The sequence below is a fragment of the Pithys albifrons genome, chromosome 29, assembly GCF_047495875.1.
Source record: "Pithys albifrons albifrons isolate INPA30051 chromosome 29, PitAlb_v1, whole genome shotgun sequence".
Lineage (NCBI taxonomy): Eukaryota > Metazoa > Chordata > Aves > Passeriformes > Thamnophilidae > Pithys > Pithys albifrons.
In genome coordinates, this window is record NC_092486.1 from 3,571,237 (window position 1) to 3,596,741 (window position 25,505).

At 61.4% G+C, this 25,505-nt stretch overlaps 3 protein-coding genes across 3 annotated transcripts; 2 read left to right on the forward strand and 1 right to left on the reverse strand.

The window, feature by feature from the left end:
• Window positions 1-3,370: 3,370 nt before the first annotated feature.
• SFTPC (surfactant protein C) lies at window positions 3,371-25,372 on the reverse strand. Its single transcript, XM_071578963.1, has 12 exons — window positions 25,358-25,372; window positions 7,947-8,020; window positions 7,676-7,825; window positions 7,406-7,546; window positions 7,218-7,328; window positions 6,681-6,776; window positions 4,761-4,889; window positions 4,131-4,466; window positions 3,923-4,033; window positions 3,739-3,849; window positions 3,537-3,641; window positions 3,371-3,453 (listed from the first exon to the last, which is right to left on the reverse strand). Exons 2-11 carry the CDS (start codon window positions 7,989-7,991, stop codon window positions 3,546-3,548), a joined length of 1,326 nt encoding a protein of 441 aa, XP_071435064.1. The 5' UTR covers window positions 7,992-8,020; window positions 25,358-25,372; the 3' UTR covers window positions 3,371-3,453; window positions 3,537-3,545.
• On the forward strand, window positions 8,669-13,115 carry LGI3 (leucine rich repeat LGI family member 3). The gene is made up of 8 exons (XM_071579085.1): window positions 8,669-9,121; window positions 9,858-9,929; window positions 10,017-10,088; window positions 10,192-10,263; window positions 10,361-10,432; window positions 10,625-10,794; window positions 10,868-11,032; window positions 11,123-13,115. The coding sequence occupies exons 1-8, from the start codon at window positions 8,907-8,909 to the stop codon at window positions 11,938-11,940; spliced, it is 1,656 nt and encodes a 551-aa protein (XP_071435186.1). The 5' UTR covers window positions 8,669-8,906; the 3' UTR covers window positions 11,941-13,115.
• On the forward strand, window positions 14,841-19,365 carry REEP4 (receptor accessory protein 4). Its single transcript, XM_071579234.1, has 8 exons — window positions 14,841-14,953; window positions 16,216-16,288; window positions 16,756-16,832; window positions 16,979-17,099; window positions 17,649-17,762; window positions 18,184-18,310; window positions 18,389-18,540; window positions 18,619-19,365. The coding sequence occupies exons 1-8, from the start codon at window positions 14,922-14,924 to the stop codon at window positions 18,682-18,684; spliced, it is 762 nt and encodes a 253-aa protein (XP_071435335.1). The 5' UTR covers window positions 14,841-14,921; the 3' UTR covers window positions 18,685-19,365.
• Window positions 25,373-25,505: the final 133 nt, after the last annotated feature.

A 25,505-nucleotide genomic window follows, 5' to 3' on the forward strand; every position in this document is an offset into this window, starting at 1 on the left:
GGGGCTGCCCCGTTCCGTCACATCCTGCACCCCTCTCGGTCCTGTCTCGTATCCCCCGGTATCCATCCTGCACCTCCCGGTCCCGTCCCGCACCTCCCGGTCCCGTCCCGCACCTCCCGGTCCTCTCCCGTATCTCCCGGTCCCGATCCTGCTCTCCCCCTGTCCCATCCCGTGTTCCCCGCTCCCGCTCTGGTCACCCCTCGGTCCCATCCCGTATTCCCCAGTGCGGATCCAGGTCCCCCCTCGGTCCCGTCCCGCATTCCTGATATCCCGTGTCCCCCAGCCCCGATCCTTCTCTCCCTTCCGGTGCCATCCCGTGGGATAAGGACGCTGGCTCTGCCCCCACTGCTCCCTGGAAGGGTGGGTGGGCACCTGGGGGTCTGGAGCACCACTCGTGGGTGGATGGGAGGCAGGATGAGGATGCCGAGGTGATGGGCACGGGCAGGATGTTCCCATGGCACTGCCAGCTGTGCCACCACACTCGCTGCCCAGGGGTGGCTGTGTCCCTGTGTCCCCTCTCACGTGGCTTGTGGGGATCCCCATCCTGAAGGGGGAAAGTGGGGTCCAGCTGCCCACTCACCCAGGAGATCCCCAAATTCCACCTTGCTTTGCCCTGTGTCCCCCCATCCCATCCAGTGTTCCTGTGTCCCCCCATCCTGGGGTCCCTGAGTGCCCCCCAGCCCATTCCTCCTTCCTTGCCCTCTCTTGTCCTCTTGCATGTCCCTTGTCCCCTTGCACTGTCCTTCCTGTGCATCCCAGCCTGGGAATGCTGCCGTGGGGATGAGGGGTGGGGAAGCCTCCCTCTCCTGAACAAACCCATCCCTATCCTCTTACTCACAACCCTCCCAGAAGTTGCATTAATTTTATTTTTTTAACATTTTCAGTGTTCCTGCATGCGATGACCTCCACAGGGACACTCTGGATGACAGTGGCATCCGGGCTCTGCTCCCTCCCCTGCCCATTGACTCCCTCCAAACCCTCTTTCCCTGTGCTTTTGGGGACTCCTCCACATCCAGACCTCGTTCACTCCCACCAGGAATGACAGGAATCACTCCCACCAGGAATGATGGGAATCTCCTTCACCCCTTATCTCCAGCCCTTATTTTCCTCCCCAATCAGCAGATCATCCCAGGAATTGCTTTCCTCATTTCCCCTTATTGCAAAACCCACATCCAGCAAAACTTCCCTCTTCAAGCAAATAAATAAACCCTGGAAAACTGGGCTGGCTCTGTCTCCACATGTCACATGGAGCATCCCAGTGATGGGAATTTGGGGAGCAACCTCTGGATTCATCTCCAGCTTCGAGCTGGTCTCCCAAGAAAACAAACAAGGCAGACTTTGGAATACTTTCTGTTTCCATCCCCTGCTCAGGCTGGGAAGGATGTCTGCGGGCCCAGTCCCTGGATGATGTAAATCCATGATGTCAGGATGCAGCCGTTGGATTCCACTCTGAGATCACCCCTTTCTCACGGAGCGCTCCGGGGAGCCGGGGATTGTGGTGGAGGTTTTTCCCAGCCTGGATTTCCCACGCCAGCACTGGCTCCCAGGATCCAGTTCCCTTGCTGGTGGCCCTGGATATCACTGACTACCAGCATTCCAACCTGGAACAGATCCTGCAGGACCTGGGAATACTGGACCACCTCACCTGCATCCCACTCGGCCTGAGCATCATCCTGCAGAGCTCACAGAGGGGTGGGACATCCTTATCCCAGGAGCAGAAGCCCTTGAGTGGATGTGCTGCACTACCTGGCCCCGGGCACTTGGATTCCAGTGCTCCCACCTCATCCTGCCCACCCTGCAGAGCTTCCTTGGCATCCTGGTGTGGCAGATGGGTGATGCCAACGTGTGGCACTGGCACAGTTGTTGTTCTCCATGAGGATGAGGGCACTGGAAGCTCTCATTGCCAAGGGCATCCCTGGATCTCCAGGAACAGGCAGCTTCAATCCCAGAGCAGCCAACAGCCCAGGATGCCCCTCCATGGAATCAGGACTGGTGACCCCTCCCAGGATCCCTGTGCAGTGAGTGACCAGCTCTGGGATTGTCCCGTGACCACATCCCTCAGTCCCCTGTGACATGACTCAAGGGTCTGGGGGGTGGCACATCCTCTTCCCAGAGTTGGGATATCCCCCATTCCCAGCACCTACTGAGAGGTTTGCTCTGATTTCCCCTCCCAGGACCCCCGAGGTCCCCCCTGTGTCGCAAACCTTCCCGTGCAGGCTCCGGAAACGAGGACACAGGAATTATTGCACAAGGACCTGGGGGTCCTGCCAAGTTCCTGAGGGCTCCTTCAGCTGCTCCAGCAGAGGGGGAAGGCTGAGGGGGCTTGGGGGTCAGTGAGGGGTTGGGGGTGGGCACCCCAGAGCTGCAGGAGGTCCTGGAGGGGTGTCCCTCATCCCGACCAGCTGCAGCTGCACTATCCCTGCAGGAACAGCTTCTCGGGCTGCCAGGAGTGGGGATTGGAGGTCAGATCCAGGCATGGCACTGTGGGGTGCTGGTGGCCCCACTGTGGGGTCAGCAGGAGACAGCTCTGGGGCTGGTGGGCTCCCGTTCTGGGGGGACTGTGGTGGGGCTGCTCCATGTTCCCCTGAATGCTCAGCCCTGGGGCCAACATTGGTCGTAATAACACCTGGTCCCAAGAAGATCAGCATCCTCATCCTAACAATGCCTGATCCTAACAATGCCAGAATCCCATCCCAGTAAAGCCTGTTCCTAAAACTACCACCATCCTGGTCCTAATAAATCCTGATCTTAATATCTCCTGATCTTAATAACACCACCATCCTGATCCTGACAGTGCCTGCTCCTACCAGCACCAACATCCCTGTCCTAATCATCCCAGTCCTAACGATCCTGGCCCTCAGGCAGGGTCTGGTGGCCAGGGCTGCCTTCAGCACAGGCTGTCTCCAGGAATAGCTGCGAGACCTGATTCCTGCCCTTCTCCTTTATTCCATTCTGGCAGAGGACAGACCCATTTTTCAGGCCAGCCTGGCTCTGGCAGCAGGATGGGGCAGCTCAGGTCAGGCAGCCACGCTCAGAGGGGGGCCCTCCTGTGAGCCCCCAGGCTGTGGCTGTGACAGAAATTGCCCCAAATCCCAGCTCAGAGCCCCTCAACGTGTTTTCAAGGCAAAGGAAGGCGGGAGCCGGAGGGAGTGAAGAACTGGAACGGAGAATTGTCTTTTCTTTAAATGTCATGTTTTTTTAAGCTCGTTTTTGCACTTGGCTTTTTTGCGAAGCTGAGAAGACTTAAGTGACAAACCAGCTGTCCCCCGGCGCGGCGCAGACACCCACCCTCCACCCCCGGCACCGCGTGTGCAGCCCCCACCCCGCGCCCCTCCAACGCTGCCCCCCCCCGACCCCTGCCCGCCCCCCACGCCCCAAAATCGGGGTGGGCGAGGAGGGGGTGTCGCTGATGCTTCCAGAGGGGCGGTGGCAACGCAGTGTCTGCCGGGGATGCTGCAAGGGAAAGGTGGCACTGTGAGGGTGCTGCTGGGTGTCCGGGGGTCCCCCAGGGCCCCCTGCCCACCCTTCACACTCACCCAGCGCGGCTAAGCCCAGTACACGGGGAGGGCGCTGCAGAGGATGCTCGCGGTGGTGCCCAGGAGGGAGCGATCGGTCAGGGGCAGGGAGATCCTCTGCTCATCCTGGAGAGGGGGCAGAACGGAAAACAAAGCAGATGCTGCACCCCAATTCCCCACTGGGGGATGTCCCCAACGCTGCCCCAGCCAGGTGACCACTCACCTGCCAGCGCTGGAACGTCTCGGCCACAGCGTCCAGCCCCGGGATGTTGTCCTTATCCACGCGGGTGATGTAACAGGCATGATGGAGCCCAGATCTGTAGCTCACCAGCAGCTGTTTGAAGCCAGACCAGGGTCAGCTCCATCCCGTCTCCCCCTCCCTGTGCCCCCCAGGACCCTCCACTCACATTCCTGTAATCATAGATGACGGTGGCCGCATTCCCATCGCCGCTGTCCAGGTAGAAAGTGGCCGCATCCTCCTCCCAGGCCGGTCCTCTCCACAAACCCATTCTCAGCACCTGGAGGGGGGATGAGGGGAGATCTCACAGCCTGCAGCAGCCCCTCCCCGGGGGCACTGGGTGTCCCTGATGATGGCATTGTGGAGTTCCCACTCACGGTGTCGGCGTGGCTCTGGTCCACCTGCAGCCACATGAGCAGGGCGCCCACGATGATGACCACCAGCAGCACCACCACCACCACCACGATGAGGAGGCACCGGAGGTGGCCACAGCTCAGCAGCTTGCGGGGCAGGTAGCAGAGCAGGCGAGGGACAAAACAGAGGGACTTCTTGAGGCAGCTGGAGCAGCCGGAGCAGCCGGAGCAGCCGGAGCAGCCGGGACACTTGGGGCACTTGCAGCACTTGGGCAGGCAGCAGCACCGGGCACATTTGGCACAGCACACGGTGCAGGGCCAGCAGCAGCAGGCTGGGCAGCAGCATCCCTGCTCCGAGTCCTGTGGATGTGGGAAAGTGGGAGACATGGGGTGAGGGGGGTGGAGGTGGGAGCTGTGGGATGTGGGCAGGTCGAGGGTGGGATTTCTCAAATCCTGCTGCTCCTGGACATCCCACTGCCCCTCAGCATCCCACTCATCCCATCTCAGAGCCGCTGAGCTGGGAATGCAGCATCCCACAGGCTCTTCCTGTCACAGCTGCACTGGTGCCTCGCTGGGATAAACTGGGCAAAGCCCTGTGCTGAGCTGGACACAGGGACACCCCCAGTGTGGCTGTGCCACCCTGCAGAGACTCACCTCCTCCTCAACCACCACCTGCTTCAAGCTGCTCTCCATGGCAGCCTCCTCCTCCTCCTCCTCCTCTTCCTCCTCCTTGTCCTCCCAGCCCAGCCTGCCTGCAGCATCCAGGTGCTTTATACCAGGGCACTGGGGTGGGGACAGGAGGGGCCCCTGTGAAGGGTTTGGTGTGCCCAGGGCTCTGGCATGTGACCCACTTCACTCCTGTTTGCTGAACACCCACTCCCAGCTGGACCCTTCTGGGAATACGCTGGTCAAGAGGCTCTGAGGGCGTTTGGTCAAGGGCACTTGTCCCCAGGCACAAGGAGCTCTCTGCTGCCCAGGAGCGAGGGGTCAGGGCCAAAGCAAACCCTCCAGGGTGGAGCATCCGGCTGTGGACACAGCCCTGGTGAGACCTGGCTCGTGTCCCTTCGCCAGCTCAGGAACCTGGAGCTGCCTGAAGTGGAAAAAGAGCAAACAGGACATTAAATTTTTCCCATAACCTGCAGGGATGGAGTGGAAATGGGTCACCATAGGGGTGTGACATGTCTCTGGTCCTTTTTCTTGGTCCTGAGGATGCTCAGGCACCACTGCCAGTGCTGTGGCTTTTGGGGCTGGCAGTGGTGCTTGCATTGCAGATTTTTTGGGGTGAGGGTGGTCCCAGCTCTGTCATGTCACCTCGGGTGGCACAGGGACACTGCTGTGCCTTGGTTTGCCCAGCCACAAGCCTCTCCTGCAGCTGAGCTCAGGCTGGGACCTCTCCAGGTACCCCTGAGACCCCCAACACTTGCAGCCAGGTGTGAGGGTGCAGGTGTGCCCCACCCCGTTTCACTCTGCCTTCCTTCCCAGGGTGGCAAAGGACCATGAGAGACCCTCAAGTGGCTCCAGACTGTTTGCTCTTGGACACTGTGGGAGCCCTTATTGCCTTCCATGGCCCTGGCACACTCTTGACCTGGATCCTTGCCAGGGTGACACAAGGTCAGGGCATTCAGAGGGACAGAGCTGCTCGCTCTGAGTCAGCACATGCAGTTCCCCTCCTGTTCCCAGCAAAGCATCACCCTCCTGGGGTTGTGACCCCATCCTTACTTCCCGTGGCAGTGACTGTGGGGACAACACTGAGTTTGCACCCCTGGAAAGGTCAAATCAACCTCCCAGGGCCTCTTTTCCCCCTCCCAGCTCCATTAATCCCCAGTTTTCCAGTGCAGCACTTGGAGATGCCCCCCAGGGTTGCTCCCAGATGTTGAGGGGTAGGTGGGGCTGGGGTAGGTGGGACTGGGGAGTGGATGGAGATGAGGCAGAGCTGGAGCAAGTGGATTGTGGTGTCTGTGGACAACCCAGGGCTTGGGTGTCACAGGGGATGTGACACAGACCCCCTGTCCCCACCTGCATGAGGAGGGGACAGGGTCAGGGACATTCTGAGAGGGCTGGAAGTGCAGAGATTGCCCTTTCCATCCATGCAAACTGGGAGGGCACAGGTGGGCACACTGGGAGCCTGCTCTCCAAGGAGGGTAGTTGTGCCACTGTCCTCCATGTCTGAGCCCTCCCAAGTTCCTCACACCCCGACACGAAGGATTCATCTCCCCACCCTGCATCCCACAAGGAGATATCCCTGGGACACCGTGTGCCAGCCCCACCACACTGGGAAGGACAAGGGCAGCACTTGGAGGTGGGGGCAAAGGCTTTACTTTGTAGACAGAAGCAAATCCCAAAGCAAATTCCAAAGCAAATCCCACTTTTTTTATTGTGAGTGCCGTGTTGGAAAGCCACAGTGCTGCATGACAATGGATGGAGCACAGCAACTGCAGTGTGGCTGCCCCTGGGATGGGCACAGGGAGCAGGAGAAATGCCCAGGCATGGAAGGCAACACAGAGAGCACAGGAATGGTGACACTGGTGACATCCCCATCTTGCTGTCCCATCCCACTGGGAACCAGTGCTATGCCCAGTACACAGGGACGGTGCTGCAGAGGATGTTGATGGTGGTGCCCAGGATGGAGCGGTCAGCCAGGGGCACAGCCTTGTTCCCAACCTCCTCAGCCTGCAGGACAGAGAACAGAGCAGGGGCTGCCTCCCTCAGAAGCCACAGCAAGCCCCCAGCCCCATGCCTGTCTCCAGTTTCCCGGGATGCAGGGCCTGGGATGTGGATCAGCCTGGTGTGGCTTCACTCCCACCCCAGCTGGGTGGTCCCCACTCACCTGCAGGGACTGGGCTGTGAATGAGCCCAGTGTGGCTTCACCCCCACCCCAGTGGGGTGGTCCCCACTCACCTGCAGGGTCTGGGCTGTGGATGAGCCCAGTGTGGCTTCACCCCCACCCCAGCTGGGTGGTCCCCACTCACCTGCAGGGTCTGGGCTGTGGATGAGCCCAGTGTGGCTTCACCCCCACCCCAGCTGGGTGGTCCCCACTCACCTGCAGGGACTGGGCTGTGGATGAGCCCGGTGTGGCTTCACCCCCACCCCAACAGGGTGGTCCCCACTCACCTGCCGGCTCTGGAAGGTCTCGGTGACAATGTCCAGCCCCGGGAAGTTGTCCCTGTCCACGCGGGTGATGTAGCAGGAGCGGTGCCGCCAGGACCTGTAGCCGACCAGCAGCTGTTTGCAGACAGACCCCAGGTCAGCTCAGCACCATCCTGTCCCACTGTCCCCGTCCCTGTGTGCCCCTCACACACCTTGCTGTAGTCATACACCACCATGGCTGAGGCGTTGAGCCCGTCCCGCACCGAGAACGTCCCAGTCCTTTCCTTCTTGCTCATGGAGAGGTGCTGGGGGGTCCCTTCACCATCCAGCCCATGGATGGTCATTCTCAACACCTGCTGGGTGGAGGGGGGGTCAGGGAGATCTGTGGGGGCTGAACCCCCTCCCTGCAAAGTGCTGGTGTCTGGGGCCATTCCCAAAATGACCCCTTGACCGGTGGCACCGCTGTCCCTCCCTGCCCTCACCGTCTCCGCGTGTGTCTCGGTGAGGTGCAGCCCCAGGAGGAGGAAGGCGACGATGACCACCACGTGGACCACCACCAGCACCACCACCATGATCAGGAGGCTCTTGAGCTGGTGGGGGATGCAAGGCAGGCGGGGGGACTCCGTGTACCTCTGGAGGGGGGACACAGGGGAGCACCCGGCTGAGCCACCAGCGTGGGGCTGGAGGTGGCACTGGGTGCTCAGCCCCACACCAGCCCCCCGGGGTGGGTGGTGGGTGGTGGGTGCTCCTTACCGGAGGTGCCTCCTCCATCAGGGCCTCTTTGGAGCTGTCGTCCATCTCTCCAGGTGCTCCTGTGCCTTTGCCAGCTGGAGCCAGAGGGATTTATATGGTCCCAGGTGGGTGGGGGTGGCCAAGGTGCCACTCGTGGTGTTTGTTGAGCCCAGAGAAGAGCCAGGGAGGGGACATGAAACCTCCGAGGGCCCTTTCCCGGCATTTGTCCAGCAGGGATGGGGTGCCAAGGCAAACAGCGGGCAGCAGAGCGTGCCTTCCCTCCACACCCACCCCTGGGCTCTGGCAGGGGCCACAGCACCCTCAGCACGTATCCGGGGGTGCTGCACCCCTGGTTCTGCATGGGCAGCTGCATGTGTGCCCCCCCGGCGAGGGGAAGGAGCTGGCTGGGCTCATTGTTCCCGTGGGCACTGTGCCAGGGACAGGACAGATGGACGCCTGGCATGGGAGAGATGGGTGCCTGGGACGGGATGGACGGGTGCCTGGGGTGGGGAGGATGGGTGCCCAGTGCGAGAGAGCAGACAGGGAGCTGGCTCGGGCAGTGCTGCAGCACGAAGCAGGGAGAGCCCCTGTGGTGTCATCCCCCTGCGGGTACCCCCCTGTTCCCCACCCTGTGCACCCCCAGAGCACCCAGTGGCCGTGCCCCCAGCGTGGAACCCCGTGTTTGCTCGCTGGCGAGGACACACGGACGGGCGTGCACGGGGATGCTGGGGCTGTCACTCAGCCGCATCCCTCCCTCCCTCCCTCTTTCCCTCCTTCCCTCCCTCCTTCCCGCAGCACAGGAGCATGGTGTGCTGCAGAGCCGCGGGGCAGGCGCCGGCAGCCTCTGCTGACACCATCGCTGCTCCTCCACACTGACATCTCCGAGGGGAAAAAGAAGAGGAAAAGGGTTTCCCACAGTCCCCGCGCACAGCAGGATTGGGAACGGCTCCCGGGATCACACAGGGATAAGGCCAGGGCGTGATGGAGATGCGGCGCAGGAGGGGGATGCTGATGGACCGGCTCGCTGCTCTCCTCCTCCTCCTCCTCGCCGTGGCCTGGCTCTGGGTGCCGGCGGAGGGGCGGCGGCCCCCCCGGCCCCCGCCTTGCCCCCCGACCTGCTCCTGCACCCGGGACACGGCTTTCTGCGTGGATTCCAAGGCTGTGCCCAAGAACCTGCCCCCTGAGGTCATCTCGCTGTGAGTACCCAGGATGGGGACAGGGATGGGCACAGGGAACAGGTCACATCTCAAGGGTGCAGGGCTGCCAAGGGCTGTTGACTGCCCTGGGAGGGGCAGGGTCAGCCCCTCTGTGCCACATCGGGGGGACAAGCACATGGCAGAGTGGGATACTGGCAGTGGGGGGGCTCAGGAGGGAAGGAGCAGGCTGGGGACACTCCAGGACTGGTCCCATTGTCCTGCGATGGTGGAACACGCAGCCATCCATCAGTGACAGACAGAGCAGGGCTGCAGCCTGTCCCCAGCGTGACCTTGGGGACCAGAGCCCCAAGGGGACATGGCTGTGACCTTGGCAACCAGAGCCCCAAGGGGACAAAGCTGGGGGGTCTTCATTGAGGTCCCTGGGGGCACAGCAGTTCCCCAGAGCCAGGTACAGGTGTGTGTGGCAGATAAGTGTGTGTGTGCACACGTGTGTGCACGTGTGTTTGTGTGCATGTGTGTGTGTTTACACACGTGTCTGTGCACATGGCCTCGGGCCAGGGGCTGCCGCAGGGCGTGGGCAGTGTGGGGTCAGTGCCAGCCCCAGCACCTCGTCCCTTCCATGCCCTCCCAAACAGGCAGAACGGCTGCTGGGGACCCTCTCCCTGCTGGGAGGGCTGTGGGGGCACTCAGCAGGTGACACTGGTGCTGGAGGGCACAGCGGTGGCACTGCCACCCTGCTGCCATCCCCTCTGCTGAAGCTCCATCTCTCTGGCAGGACGATGGTGAACGCAGCCTTCACAGAGATCCGGGAGGCAGCCTTTGCCCACATCCCTTCCCTGCAGTTCCTGTACGTTCCCTGCTCCCACAGCCGGGCATCCCGGTGCCCTCAGTGCCCACCCAGTGCTGATGTCTCCCCCTCTCTCTCTCTTTGCAGCCTCCTCAACTCCAACAAGTTCACTCTGATCAGGGACAACGCCTTCGCTGGGCTCTCGCACCTGCAGTACCTGTGTGTGGGATGGGGACAGGGACACAGGGACAGCCCTGAGGAGGGCACGGGGAGGGCAGGGGGATCCTCGGGGCAGCTGTGCCACCATCTCTTTCCATCACAGGTTCATCGAGAACAACGACATCCAGGCACTCTCCAAGGGCACTTTCCGTGGGCTCAAGTCCCTGACACACCTGTGAGCACCAAGAGGTCCCACAGGGGACAGGGTGGGGGTGGCTCTGCCCCTTCTCTGCAGCCAGAGATGTGTCCCCATGACCATTCTTGTCCCCCAGGTCCTTGGCCAACAACAACCTGCAGACGTTGCCCCGGGACCTCTTCAAGCCACTGGACATCCTGAGTGACCTGTGAGGCTGCCACGGCACTGGGGACCCCCGGGACACCAGGCTGGGGAGAGGGTGATATCCCGGGCCTTGGGAGGATCGTGTGTGCTGGGGATGATTCAGTGCCACCCCTGGCAGGAATCCCTGGGACACCGGGCAGGGGAGAGGGTGACATCCCGGTGGGTGCTGGGGGTGACTCGGTGCCATCCTTGGCAGGGATCTCCGTGGCAACACACTGGCCTGTGACTGCAAGATCAAGTGGTTGGTGGAGTGGCTGGAGGGGACCAACACCACAGTCCCTGCCATCTTCTGCAGCAGCCCCGGGCAGTTCGAGGGACAGCGGATCCGGGACCTGGCGCTCAGTGACTTCCAGTGCATCACCACAGGCAAGGGGCCACCATCAACCATCACCCCCCTCCTGGGTGCCTGGACCCTCACTGCCACTTCTCCCCTCCCCAGATTTCGTGATGCACCAGGTCCTGCCCTTCCAGGCAGTGTCAGCTGAGCCCTTCACCTATGCCAGTGACCTGTATGTTGCCCTGGCACAGCCCAGTGCCAGCAGCTGCTCCATCCTCAAGTGGGACTACGTGGAGCGCAAGCTCCGCGACTTCGACCGCATCCCTGGTGAGGCATCGGGCTGGGGGTCTGGTGGGACCCCCGTTTGGGGTGACCTGGGGAGGGCACAGCCCTGATGTGTGGTGGCCTTGCTGGCAGGTCACTCAGCAGTGCACTGCAAGCCCATCGTGGCACAGGACCAGCTCTACGTGGTGGTGGCTCAGCTTTTTGGTGGCTCCTACATCTACCGCTGGGACACGGCCGTGGACAAGTTCATCAAGATCCAGGACATCGACAGCCAGAAGGTCCGCAAGCCCAACGACATCGAGGCCTTCCAGATCGAGGGGGACTGGTACTTTGTCATCGCTGACAGCTCCAAGGCGGGCTCCACCAGCCTCTACCGCCTCAACCAGAACGGGTTCTACTCCCACCAAGCCCTGCACGCCTGGCACCGCGACACCGACGTGGAGTACGTGGAGAACGACGGCAAACCGCGGCTGATCATCTCCAGCAGCTCCCAGGCCCCCGTGATCTACCAGTGGAGCCGGGCACAGAAGCAGTTTGTGCCGCAGGGGGAGGTGGGGGAGATGCTGGACGTGCAGATGGTGAAGCACTTCAGGTCGAAGCGGGACCAGTTCCTCTGCCTGAGCCGCTACATCGGCGACTCCAAGGTGGTGCGCTGGGAAGGGCAGCGCTTCGTGGAGGTGCAGACGCTGCCGTCCCGCGGCTCCATGGTGCTGCAGCCCTTCGCCGTGGGGCAGCGCCAGTACCTGGCGCTGGGCAGCGACTTCTCCTTCACCCACGTGTACCTGTGGGAGGAGGAGAAGCAGAAGTTCGCCAAGTTCCAGGAGCTGTCGGTGCAGGCGCCGCGGGCGTTCCGCTACGTCCCGGCCTCTGACATGCAGCTCCTGCTGGCCCCCAGCTTCAAGGCCAACACGCTGGTGTACCGGCACATGGTGGTGGACCTCAGCCACTAACCAGGGCTTGGAGCACCTCAGAGAGCCACTGGATCCTGCCCAAGGACATGCATGTGCCCACCACCCCCTGCCCCACGGTCACAGCCCGCTCCCAGCCCCACTCCTGGCACCTCATGGTCACCCATCCCTGGTGTTGCCCTCAGAGTATGTCCTAGACCCACCTGTGCCTCAGTTTCCTCCTGGTGCTCCCAGTTTCTCCATGTACAGCAGCCACAACCATCCTGTGGGATGTGGGGAAGGAGAGTGGGACATCCCTGGCACCCCTGGGGGGACTGGGGGTCTCTGCCCAGGTGATGGGCTGGGGGGCACAGAGTGGGGGATGTGCACAGGAAGGGTGGGGGAGCTCCTGGGACTTTGGGGTACTCCCAGGCTGATGGGGTGCTCCAGAGTGGATGGGGATGCCTGAGGTGGATGAACTGGGATGGGATGCCATGAGGATAATGGGATGCTCCAAGGTGGATGAAGATGGGGTGCCAAGAATGACAGGGTGCTCCAGGCCAGCAGGATGCTTCGAGGGGGATGCAGGTGGGATGCCCTGAGGATGCCAGAATGCTGGAGAGGCCAGCAGGATGCTCCAGGGATGATGGGTTGCTCTGAGGTGGGTGTGGATGGGAAGTCCTCAAGATGGGTTGCCCCAAGCTGGATGCAGATGGGATGCCCTCATGGTGGGATGCTCCAAGCTGGATGCAGATGGGATGCCCTCATGGTGGGATGCTCCAAGCTGGATGCAGGTGGGATGCCCTCATGGTGGGATGCTCCAAGCTGGATGCAGGTGGGATGCCCTCATGGTGGGATGCTCCAAGCTGGATGCAGGTGGGATGCCCTCATGATGGGATGCTCCAAGCTGGATGCAGATGGGATGCCCTCATGATGGGATGCTCCAAGCTGAATGCAGATGGGATGCCCTCATGGTGGGATGCTCCAAGCTGGATGCAGATGGGATGCCCTGAGGATGATGAAAAGCTCTGAGGATGGTGGGATGCCCCAAGCCATCAGGATCCTCCCAGGTGGATGTGGATGGGATGCCCTGAGAACAATGGGATGCCTCGAGGATGCAGCAGGGCTGTTTCCCACCCCCCTTTGTGCATGTCCAGCAGCTCCCTGTGCCCATGGCCCCACTGCCAGGCACTGAGGTGTCCGTGCCCACCAAAACACCCCCCAATAAACACACTGTGACCCCCAGCCCTGCCTGTGTCTGCCAACATCTTCCAGGTGTCTTTCCAGCCACAACTGGCATCCCCCTGCCCAGGGGATCCTGCTCTATCCAGCATCCCACAGCACCAGGAATCCCTCAATTTAAGGTGCTCCAGGCTCCTCTTGTGGCTTGTCTGGTGGTTTTTTCCAGCAGAAACCTTGGCCCACGGTGAGGGTGGGAAGCAGGAGGTGTTTCCCCAGGGAGAGGAGTCCCCACCGGACTGGTTTTCCAGGGGAGCATTTCCCTGTCTCCAAGGGGTATAAATATGCATGTGAAAAACCACTAATTAAGCTCCCAAATGAAGATCCTCTCTCACTACCAGGCACCGCAGGGCACAGATGGATTTGGGGAGCAGGATTTGGCCCCAACCTGGGGGCTCCCAGGGCACTGCCACATTCCCTGCCTGTTTCCCACCCAGCATTTCAAAGTCCTGGAGGCCTCTGGCACCAGGACATCCCAGTCATCGGGACTGGGATGAGGGAGATGGGAAACCCTGGAACACTCCAGGGGCTGCAGAGCCAAGGGGAAGGTGGCCCAGAGAGACGGTTCCAGCAGTTTCTGTTTTCCCTGGATCATCCCACAGGGCTCTGCAGAGCCCTGGCCCCGGTTCAGCAACACACCCGAGGGAAAGAAAAGGAAAAAAAGGAAAAATCCTCATCCCCACTCAGAGGGGCTTTGTCCCTCTGCTCTACTGGCTTGGAGCATCACAAAAAGCATCAAACCCACTCCAAAGCCAAAAGGAATTCTTCAGCATCACACAAAGGGGCTTTACCTCCCTTCTGTAGCTGTTTATTTCTTAAAAATATATTTAAAATATTCTAGCTGTTTGCTGCTTAAAAAAGAGATATAAATTTTTTAAAATGTCATCAATATTATATTAATTATTAATATGAAATGGTTAATGCTTTAAAATATATTAGAGAATATTTTTATACTAGGAAATATTTTTATATTATGGAATATTTAATATATAATTTACATAATATGCTGTATATTAATACATTAATATTAGGGACTAACATATCATTATATAAAAATGAATATAGAGAATGTGATTTAAATATAAATATACAATATCTTAATTAAATACAGGTTTTATAAATAGAAATTCTATAAACATAAATATATGAATATTTAAACATAGACTATTATATTTCAATATATACATAAATAGTGTCTATTAAGATACAATTTATTTAAATAAAAGTTAATAATATAAATATAAATAATAATAATAGAAATAATAATATAAATAATAAAATAAATAATAACAAAATTTATATAAACATAAATTGATATATATAAATATAAATATGAAGATTATATATTGAAAATAATTTTAACAGTAATCTGTTTATTGTATATTAATGATTCAATATTTAACACTACTGTATATTATATATTAATACTTCGATTTTTCACAATAATCTACTGTATATCACACATTAATATTTCAGATATTACGGAATTTTAAAATATAAACCCAAGACATCTTAAAGCTCTGAGAATCAGAGCCACACTTTTTTTAAGCAGCGCCGTTGCCCTTTTAAGAGGCGTTGCCGCTTTAAGAGGCGCCGTTGCCCTTTTAAGACGTTTCCCTTTTAAGAGAGGGCGGTGGGGCCCGCACGGCGCCTGCGCGGGTCGGCGGCTGCAACTTTCAACTTTTGGGATTCTTTTGCTCGGGGGGTTTTCGGGGGAGTTTTGGGGGGGTCTTGGGGACTCCGGGGCGGGCACAGCGCCGACCCTCCGTCCCGGCTCCGCTCGGGGCTCCGGCCCTGCCCGCACCATGCTGTCCTGGATACTCAGCCGCGTGATTGAGTGAGTGGGCTCCGGGGGGGTGTAACGGGGGGCTGCGGGCTGGGGGTGCCCCCGGGGGGCTCGCAAGGGTCCCCTGTGCCACCCACTGGGCGTTCGGTTAACGGGAGGCCCCCGCACCGGCCCCGCAGCGGGGACTTAACGGAGCGGCCCCGGGCGGGGTTTGGGGAGGGGCGACCCCAAAGCTCTTGTATGGGGGTCACCAGACCCCCAAAACCACCAGTGCCCCAGAAAATGGGTCCGTGAGCTGCTGCCGACCCTCCCTGCCCGTCCCGGGATCCCTCTGCATCAAACGCTGAAGTGGTGGATGGGGTCCCTCCGTTGTTCGAGAGGGGTCCCTACGTCGCCCTGGAGGGGTCCCTGCTCAGAGGGTCTCCACATTGCCTGGAAGAGCTCGGTGCATTGTCTGGGAGGGGTCCCTGCGTCAATCTGGGGGGCCCCTGCATCAATCTGGGGGGTCCCTGCATCAATCTGGGGGGCCCTTGCATCACCTGGGGATCCCTGTGTCAGTCTGGTGGGTCCCTGTTTCATTCTGGGGGGTTTCTGCATCAATCTGTGGAGTTCCTGCATCACCTGAGGGGTCCGTGCATCAATCTTGTGGGTTCCTTCATCACTTGAGGGGTCCCTGCATCAATCTGGGGGGTCCCTGCATCAATCTGGAGAGTTTCTGCATTAGTCTGGGGGCTTCCCACATCAACCTGGGGAGCTACTGCACCAATCTGGGGGGTCCCTGCATCATTCAGGGACCCCCTGCACCACCTGAAAGGCCCCCACATCCAGCCCTGATTCCCCCCCCCAGTCCCTTTTGCTCACCAATCTCCCCCACCGTGGCCAGCTGAGCTGGGTGCCCAGTGGCCACCCATGCCTGTGTAGCCCCCCGTGGGGCAGCAGGGTGAGCTGTGGGTGCCCCCAGGTGCAGGAGAGTGTCAGGGTGCCCAGCTGTGCCCCTGGGACACGAGGTGGGTGTTTTGGAGGTGGCACCTCGGGAGCTGCTGCCACCACCTCCTGCCACCGCCCCGACAGGTCCAGCCAGTCCCGGTGAGCGTGGGAGTGACAACGAGCTCATGGCCGGCTCCCCACGGCAGCTCCCACAGGATTCCAACCCTTTCCCAGGCTTTTTTCCCACCGGCCCCGGGCTCGGGGAGGTTCTGGGGAGGGTCAAGGCCAGGCTTTGTTTGGCTCTGGGGCCGCCAGCTCTGCTGGTCCCTGTTCCTGCTGCTCTACGCGTGGTGGCCGGGCTGTCTCACCCCCCCTCTGCGTTACAGGCTGGTGTTTGGGATGCTCTACCCTGCCTATGCCTCCTACAAGGCTGTGAAGGCAAAAAACATCCGGGAATACGTGAGTAAAGGGGCTCCAGCCCCCCCTTTTCCCGGTCTCCAGCCCCCCCTTTTCCCGGTCTCCAGCCCCCCCCCTTTTCCCGGTCTCCAGCCCCCCCCCTTTTCCCGGTCTCCAGCCCCCCCCCTTTTCCGGGGCTCCGTCCCCCCCCTTTTCCCGGGCTCCAGCCCCCCCTCCTTTTCCCGGGCTCCAGCCCCCCCTCCTTTTCCCGGGCTCCAGCCCCCCCCCTTTTCCCGGGCTCCAGCCCCCCCTCCTTTTCCCGGGCTCCAGCCCCCCCCCTTTTCCCGGTCTCCGTCCCCCCCCCTTTTCCCGGTCTCCGTCCCCCCCCCTTTTCCCGGTCTCCGTCCCCCCCCCCTTTTCCCGGGCTCCAGCCCCCCTCCTTTTCCCGGTCTCCAGCCCCCCCTTTTCCCAGCTCCAGGCCCCCTTTTCCCAGGCTCCAGCCCCTGCTGACACACTCCCTGCTCCCCCAGGTCCGATGGATGATGTACTGGATTGTCTTTGCACTCTTCATGGCCACAGAAACCTTCACTGACCTCCTCATCTCCTGGTGAGCTGGGGAGGGGCTCAGGGGGTGAAAAGAAGGGCCCCCAGATGAGGCTCTGGTGGATCTGAGGTGGGGGGTCCAGGGCTGATGTTTGGGGGGAGCAGGACGAGCCCTGGGCCCCCTCCCCATGCTGTCCCCCTGCCCACCAGGTGTCCATTCTACTACGAGGTGAAGATGGCCTTCGTGCTGTGGCTGCTGTCCCCGTACACACGGGGGGCCAGTCTGCTCTACCGCCGCTTCGTGCACCCCACGCTGGCCCGCAAGGAGAAGGTGAGGGCTGGGGTCATTCTGGGGCATTCTCTGTGCCCATCCTGGGGAGGCTCAGCCCCCTGAGATGGGCTGGTGATGCCCCAGGGTGGTGATCACACCCTGGGATGTGACAATGCCCTGGGAGGTGGCAATAAACAGGGATATGTCAAAGCCCCAACAATGCCATGATGGCCTGGGAAGTGGAAGTGACGATACTGGGGACATGGCACTGTCCTGGGAGGTGCCAATGCCTCAGAGAGGTGGCAATAAACAGGGATATATCAATGCCCCAACAATGCCATGATGGCCTGGGAGATGGGAGTGACAATACTGGGGACATGGCACTGTTCTGGGAGGTGCCAATGCCTCAGAGAGGGGGCAATAAACAGGGATATGTCAATGCCCCAACAATGCCATGATGGCCTGGGAAGTGGAAGTGACAATGCCCAGGGACATGGCACTGTCCTGGGAGGTGCCAATGCCTCAGAGAGGGGGCAATGCCCCAGGATGTGACAACACCTGGGAACATGATCCTGTGCAAACCCAGCACCACCACGGTTGTCTTGGCAGGACATCGACACCTTCCTTGTCCGGACCCGGCAACGTGGCTATGAGACAATGCTGCACTTTGGCAAGAGGGGCCTCAACCTGGCAGCCACTGCTGCTGTCCAGGCAGCTGCCAAGGTACCCCTTCTGGGCAGGAGTCTCCTCTCCCCGGGGATGGCTCCTCTCCCCGGGGATGGCTCCTCTCCCCGGGGATGGCTCCTCTCCCCGGGGATGGCTCCTCTCCCCGGGGATGGCTCCTCTCCCCGGGGATGGCTCCTCTCCCCGGGGGTGACTCCTCTCCTATGGGTGACTCCTCCCCCTGGGGTGATTCCTCCCCAAGGTGAAATTCCTCTCCCAGGGGGTGATTCCCCTCCCAGGGGGTGATTCCTCCCCAAGGTGAAATTCCCCTCCCTGGGGGTGATTCCTCCCCCTGGGGTGATTCCTCCCCAAGGTGAAATTCCCACCCTATCAGCATGTCCAGAGAGGAGTCTCTGGTTCAGGTTTGTGTTTTTTTCCCTGTGTGGCTCATGCCCTGCCCTCCCTGCCCTCCCAAATCCAGAGCCAGGGCGCCCTGGCCGGGCGGCTGCGCAGCTTCAGCATGCAGGACCTGCGCTCCATCCCCGACGAGAGCCCCGCACACTTCCAGGACCCCCTGTACCTGGAGGAGCAGGAGAGCCACCGGCTGGGTGAGTTTGGAGGGGTCACAGCCATGGAGGGGCTCAGCAAAGCCGTGCTGGGAGCTGTGGTGACCCCTTTGTCCCCAGGTTTGTCCTCCCGGCGCTACGAGAGCGAGACGGATGATGAGGAGCCGTGGTCGGACTCACAGGTGTCCCCCCAGCCTTCCCCCCGCCGGGATCACAAGCCCTTATCCCGCAGCCAGAGCATGCGCTCCCTGAGGAATATCCCGGGAAAAGAGGTGCCGTGGGAGGGGGATGTGTTATGGTGGGGTGTGGATGGGGCAGGAGGGTCCTGACCCTTCTCTGCCCCTGCCCAGGGCTCTTCCCGGCTCCTGCGCAGCCGCATCAGGAGGAAAACGGCTCAGTCAGAGCAGGACAGCTAAAAATCCTGGGAAACCTCTGCCAGGAGTCTTAACAGGAGTTTGCTGCTGTGGTGTGAGGGAGTAGACATCATTCCTTGCATCCCCTGGAGGAGGGCGGTCCCGCATCCCCTGGAGGAGGGCGGTCCCGCATCCCCTGGAGGAGGGCGGTCCCGCATCCCTGGGGGCGGTCCCGCATCCCTGGGGGCGGTCCCGCATCCCTGGGGGCGGTCCCGCATCCCTGGGGGTGTCCCTGCATCCTTGGAGAGGGCGCTCCGCACACCTGACCCTAAATCCCTCCTGTGACCTCTGTGATGCCTCGGGGAGGGGACACCACCTTGCTCTGCTGCTCAGACCCCCCAGCTCGGCGCTGGCGCCTCCCCCGTGGGGGTCTGGCCCCCCCTTTTCTCCCACCTCATGAACACTACACACACTGGGGTCCCCCCCTCTTCCCATGGTGCCTTATTTTCCCACATTCCCTTTCCCCTCAGGAGCCAGGGAGGGGATGTGCCTTGTCCCTCTGAAGCCAAAGACACAGTCCCTTGGCTGGGCCCCCCCAGACACAGACTGACACCCCCAACACTTGAACTCCTGGGGCTGGTGCCTCACTGTGCCCTGCTGGGCACCACATTCCCAGGCTTTGAACATTCCCCCCCAAAAAGGGGTTTTTGTACATGGAAAAATAAATGTTGTTTCAGACTTCCAGCACCAGGAGTTGTCCCCTTTACTGTCCCTGCCCCAGGGGCAGGGCCTGGTGTTCATGAGGCAGAGCAGGACTGGGGGTGCAGGGGCGATTTTTCCTGTTTGGAGGAAGCTGTATCCTCTGGGATCCATCCAAGATTCCTCCAAGGCCTCTCCTGGAGTTTCACCCCTCTGCTTTAGGTCCCTGGAATACCCTGTAGCAGGCCCAGACTCTTCCAGGGAAGCTTCCTGAGATTATTTTTCTCTTGGAGGAAATTATCCTCTAGGTTCAATCTGAAATTCCTTCCAAGCATCTCCCAGAAACTTTTTACCCTTGTTTCAGGTTCCAGGATCCCACGTAGCATCCTCAGACTCCTCCAAGGAAGTTACCCACAGTGATTTTCTGTCTTTGGGAGGAGGCTGTATCCTTTGGGATCCATCCGAGATTCCTTCCAGGGCCTTTTCATCCATATTTCAGTTTCCAGGATCCCAGTAGCAGCCCTGGACTCCTCCAGGGAAGCTTCTTGAGGTGGTTTTTGGCTTTGGAGGAGGCTGTATCCTTTGGGATCCATCCAAGATTCCTTCCAGAGCTTCTCCCAGGGTCTTTTCACCCATATTTCAGTTTCCAGGATCCCAGTAGCAGCCCTGGACTCCTCCAGGGAAGCTTCTTGAGGTGGTTTTTGGCTTTGGAAGAGGCCATATCCTTTGGGATCCTCCCGATGCTCCTCTCAGAGCCTTTTCCCACCCACTTTAGGACCCCAAAAGCCCAGGTCACATCCCCAAACTTCCCAGCGAGCCCGGGGTGGGTGCTGGGCTGTCGGGATCCTGCAGTAGCCGCGTCCCCCACGGCGTGGCAGCACCACCCACGGCCCTGCTGGGACATCCCTGTCCCCGTGTCCCTGCTGGACATCCATCCCTGGATTGTCCCCACGGCTCTGCCCACCCTGCCTCTCCCTGCAGCGGCTCCCACATCCCACCCGGGCTTCCCAATCCCTTTCTGGGGGGTCTTTTCCCAGCCTAGGTGGGCACAGGTGGGTCGGGCACCATGGCACAAAGTGACTCGTGTGGCCTCTCCTGCCCCCTGGTGCCCGCCTGTCCCCCGGTGCCCTGTCCCTGGCACCAATCCCCTCGCTCCCAATCCTTCCTGCCCTCACCCCTCGGGCCAGCCTGTATTTTTAGCCCTTGGCTGCTTTCGGGGGGTCTTCCCAGGGCAGGGAGAGCGTCTGTCCCGGGCTGGAGCCTCTCCAGGGCAGGCTCCAAGGGCCGTCCCGGGGCAGGCAGGGGTGTTGGACCAGCTTAGGTGGAGGTGGCTGGATTAGCCCCGTAAAACTGCCTGGGAGACGATTACTTAAAGCAGCGGAGAAGGAAGGCTGGGTGGGGACAGCAAGGGCCAGGGGGCTGCCTGTAATCCCCCCAAAGCCGCTTAGGGAGCTCAGTTCCTCCAAGGATACAGCCCAGGGAGGCTGCTGGGGTGACCTGCCTGCCCTGGGGGTCAAAAGGGTGGGTTGTTCTTTTTTGGGGGACCCCAGGATGTGCTGTGAGGGGGTGGCAGTGGTGTTGGAGCCTGGGCATTCCACCCCCCAGGGTGGGGGTATCAGTGATTCCCAGCTTGGGGGAAACAGGCACAACACCAGCACCTCCCAAGGTGGGTTCCTGGCAAGGCAACTGGGAGTTTTGGCGTCCCGTTTTTGGCAGGTCTGTGTGTTCCCCGGGTGCTGGAACACAAGGAGGGGACAGGAACCGGGCGGGGCTGCACAGCCCGTCCCCCCAGAGCCGCGGCAGCCCCTGCGGGTGCCAGCGCTGATCCCAGCTGTGTCAGCGCGCGGGTCTGTGCCAGGCTGCAGTCAGCAAAGCCCTAATCCCTCCCGGCTCGCCTGGCACCGCCCCAGCACAGCAGTTTAAGCGCCTGACCTGAGCTCGCCCGCTGCCACAGTCCCCTCAGGGGAGGGGGTGCCAGGCTGAGCCCCCGCTGCCTCCACTGTGGGGAACCCCCTGTGCCACCCCCGGGCAGCGTTTGTGCCCACTGGGGTGGGGTGAAGTAGGGCTGGAGGGTTGAAGGAGGTCTCATTATCTGGTGGGCTCTTGGGCTGCATCCCCAGAAGGTTCAGGGAGGGGATTCTCTCCCGCTCTGCTCTGGTGAGACCCCACCTGCAGCTCTGGGGTCTCCAACATCAGAAGGAGGTGGAGCTGCTGGAAGGAGTCCAGAGGAGGCCACGGGGATGGTCCCAGAGCTGCAGCCCCTCTGCTCTGGGGCCAGGCTGGGAGAGCACAGGGTGTTCAGCTTGGAGAAGAATAAGCTCCGAGGAGACCTCAGAGTCCCTTCCAGTGCCTACAGGGGCTCCAAGAGAAGCTGAACAAGGGAAAGTGCCAGGACAAGGGGGAATGGCACATCCCTGCGGGCTGGCAGGGGACCGGGTGACCCGGGGCTGCTCCCTCTCCCAGCTGACAGGGACGCGTCTGGTGCTCCAGGGGCGTGTGATGCCAACCCCTTGCCATCAGTGCCCCCGGGACAGGCGCTGCCCGTTCCTGCAGGGCATCAGCCTTATGATCTGCTGCCTTGGCACTGCCAAAGGTCAGTGCCCGGGGGTGCCATGGCTGGGCACTGCGGGGGTGTCACCTTGGCACTGCTCCCTCCCCGGGCAGTGCTGGGTCAGGGGAAGTGGGTTCATTACTCATTAACGTGATTTACCATCCAAACCTCCCCAGGGAGCCGCTGGGTGCTCGGGGTGCTGCTTCCAGAGCCCCCCTGCACCCACCCCTCAGCACCCCCCTCACCCCTCTGCTGCTGGTGGGGCTGGGAGCCGACTGAGCCCCCCAAATCCACACGGGTGGCACTGAGTGACCCACCCACACTCCTGCAGCCCTCCCTCCCTTTCTGCCCCATTCCCAGCTCGTTTTACCCCATCTGGGGGGCTACTGCTGTTCTGGGGGGGCTGTGTGGGACACTGATGCCACCCCGGGGGCTGTGTGGGGCACTGATGCCACCCCTGGGGCTGTGTGGGGACACTGATGCCATCCTGGGGGCTGCTTGGGACACTGATGCCATCCCGGGGGCTGCTTGGGACACTGATGCCATCCCGGGGGCTGTGTGGGGACACCGATGCCACCCCTGGGGCTGTGTGGGACACTGATGCCACCCCTGGGGCTGTGTGGGACACTGATGCCACCCCGGGGGCTGTGTGGGGACACTGATGTCATCCCGGGGGCTGTTTGGGACACTGATGCCATCCGTGGGGCTGTGTGGGGACACCGATGCCACCCCTGGAGCTGTGTGGGACTCTGATGCCACCCCGGGGGCTGTGTGGGGCACTGATGTCACCCCTGGGGCTGTGTGGGACACTGATGCCATCCCGGGGGCTGTGTGGGGACACTGATGCCATCCCGGGGGCTGTGTGGGACACTGATGCCATCCCGGGGGCTGTGTGGGGACGCCGATGCCATCCCGGGGGCTGTGTGGGACACTGATGCCACCCCTGGGGCTGTGTGGGACACTGATGCCATGCCGGGGGCTGCTTGGGACACTGATGCCACCCCGGGGGCTGAGTGGGGACACTGATGCCATCCCGAGGGCTGTGTGGGGACACTGATGCCATCCCAGGGGCTGCTTGGGACACCGATGCCATCCCGGGGGCTGCTTGGGACACCGATGCCATCCCGGGGGCTGTGTGGGGACACTGATGCCACCCCTGGGGCTGTGTGGGACACTGATGCCATCCCGGGGGCTGTGTGGGGACACTGATGCCACCCCTGGGGCTGCCCTCGTTACCCTTACACAAGCTATTCGGGGGTCCCTGGCAGAGCAGCGCCCTCCCACAGGCTCGGGGAGGGTCTGGACCCCCCGATGCCCCCCGGGCTGCCCCCCAGCCCTGTGCCCTGTCCGTGCCCGCCGCCTGAGTCAGCTGTTGGGGCGGGAGCCATGTGAGGCCGCGCACACATGGCTCGGCTCCCCGCGCGGCACCGCGCTGTATTTTTAGCAGACGGTATCAAAAGCATAATTATGTCTGTTGTTTAAACGCAGCCTCTTTTCTGGCAGCCCCGGGAGCTCTGAGCTGCCTCCCGCCGCCGCAGAGGGCAGGGAGGCGGGATGAGGAGCTGCAGGCGGGTGGATGCCCGCCGGCGGGGGGCTCGGGAGGGCGCGGGCTGAGCCCCCTCCCCGCCGCTGCCGGCCAGGTAAGACCTTCCCCCCTCATTATAGGGGCGTCAGGCAGCACTTCTCGCACCCCCACGTCAAGTCCTCAAGCTCACACATGCCCCCAGGCTGCCCGTGAACCGCCGGTGAGGTTGAGGAGGAGGATGGAGAGGAAGAGGACGGCGGGTGGGAAACGCGGTGGTGACAGGAGGGGTCGGGGGGAGGGCGTTTGAGGTGACGGGAGTGTGGGAGGACACAGCTGAAGGAACGCTGCTGCATCCCCCTCTCCTCCCCGCAGCCGCCTGTCCCCCCGGGGACCCGTCTGTCCCCAGCCAGCCCGCGCTGGCACCGAGCGACATTCCGGCTCCGTGTCCCTGCCGCGACACCACGGGATTTGGGCGGGGGAGCTTGGAGACCACAATCCCCCCAAGCTCGGGGGCCGCTGGGCATCACGCTCAGGGCCTCTCTGGGGGCACCGGGGGGTACTGAGGCACAGCATTCCGGGCATGAGGGAAACTGAGGCACAATCCCCGGGAATGAAGGGAAACTGAGGCACAGCATCCCCAGGCATGAGGGAAACAGGCACAGCATCCCCAGGCAGGAGGGAAACAGGCACAGCATCCCCGGGAATGAAGGGAAACAGGCCCAGCATCCCCGGGCATGAAGAGAAACAGCAACAGCATCCCCGGGAATGAAGGGAAACTGAGGCACAGCATCCCCGGGCATGAAGGGAAAGAGGCACAGCATCCCCAGGCATGAGGGAAACTGAAACAGCATCCCCGGGAATGAGGGAAACAGGAAAACCATCCCTGGGCATGAGACAAACAGGCCCAGCATCCCCGGGCATGAAGAGAAACAGGAACAGCATCCCCGGGAATGAAGGGAAACTGAGGCACAGCATCCCCGGGCACCAAGGAAAAGTGAGGCACAGCATCCCCGGGCATGAGGGAAACTGAGGCACAGCATCCCCGGGCATGAGGGAAACAGGAACAGCGTGCCCGGGCATGAGGAAAAACAGGAACGGCATCCCCGAGCATGAGACAAACAGGCACAGCACCCCCGGGAATGAGGGAAACTGAGGCACAGCATCCCCGGGCATGAAGGAAAACCGAGGCACATCCTCGGAGCCTGCCCAGCGTTCCTGGCTCTCCTTTCCGCACACCAGGAGCGGTGCCACAGCACCCCCTGTCCATCACTGTGGCTTCCCGGCGCCGGGGACACAAGAGGGGCCCGGGCTGAGGTCAGGCGACCCCGGGTGCTGCCAGGTACGTGCTGCCAGGAGCGCGGGCAGCTGCCAGCCCTGTCTGTGCGGCACGCAGGTGGCAGCGGGCTGCCCGTGTCCCTGGCTGCCGTCCTAAGCCCTTGGCCCCGGGGTGAGCTTTTAATTACATCAAGGTATTTGAAGCTGGTTCCTGGCGCTGGGTAAACAGGAGTCCCGGGCACGTGGAGGCGGGGGGGACGAGGGGGTGGCACAGGACGGGCACTGTGCCCCCGCACCGCGGCTTGCCGGGACGGCTCGTCCCGCCTGTCCTCCCCCGGGGTGGGAAGGAAGGGATGCAGGGAGGGCAGAATCCAACAGCATCCGTCTCCGCCGGGTCCTGCATTCCCCCCGGCATCCCCCCGCGGCGCGCGGGGCTGGCACACGGGCATGGGGGGCACCGGCAAAGGTGGGTGGCTGCGACATCATCCGCCGGGTCCCCTCTGACGGAAACGACCTGCTCCATCTCCTCGCTCCATCCCAACCTTCACTCGAGAGCCACCCCGGGGAGAAGGGGCGACCTGGGCTGGGGAGGGCGGGGGGTGTCGGGGTGCAGCCCCCCAGCCCTGGGGAGAGCGGCTCGCCTGTCCCCAGCAGCGAAGCGAGCGGGATTAGCGGTGCTTACTCACCTCCCTGGGGGAAAGCGGGAGATTAGGGACGGGAGACGCGTCCGACCCTGCGGCGGCGGGGCCGTGCGGGACCGGTGAGGCTGATCCGGGACCGGGACCGGGACCGGGGAGGCTGCCCAGGCCCCGCCGAACCGGCAGCCAGGGCTGG

Coding starts and splice junctions, on each gene's coding strand:
- SFTPC (XM_071578963.1), bottom strand. CDS start 7,991: ATGGACGACAGCTCCAAAGAGGCCCTGATGGAGGAGGCACCTCCG. Junction 4,890..6,680: donor GCACCGTCCCTGTGTACTGG/GCATAGCACTGG, acceptor TCCCCACCCCAG/TGCCCTGGTATAAAGCACCT. Junction 4,034..4,130: donor ACCAGAGCCACGCCGACACC/GTGAGTGGGAAC, acceptor TCCCCCCTCCAG/GTGCTGAGAATGGGTTTGTG.
- LGI3 (XM_071579085.1), top strand. CDS start 8,907: ATGGAGATGCGGCGCAGGAGGGGGATGCTGATGGACCGGCTCGCTGCT. Junction 10,264..10,360: donor CTCAAGTCCCTGACACACCT/GTGAGCACCAAG, acceptor CTTGTCCCCCAG/GTCCTTGGCCAACAACAACC. Junction 11,033..11,122: donor CGACTTCGACCGCATCCCTG/GTGAGGCATCGG, acceptor CCTTGCTGGCAG/GTCACTCAGCAGTGCACTGC.
- REEP4 (XM_071579234.1), top strand. CDS start 14,922: ATGCTGTCCTGGATACTCAGCCGCGTGATTGA. Junction 17,100..17,648: donor CGCTGGCCCGCAAGGAGAAG/GTGAGGGCTGGG, acceptor TTGTCTTGGCAG/GACATCGACACCTTCCTTGT. Junction 17,763..18,183: donor CTGTCCAGGCAGCTGCCAAG/GTACCCCTTCTG, acceptor TCCCAAATCCAG/AGCCAGGGCGCCCTGGCCGG.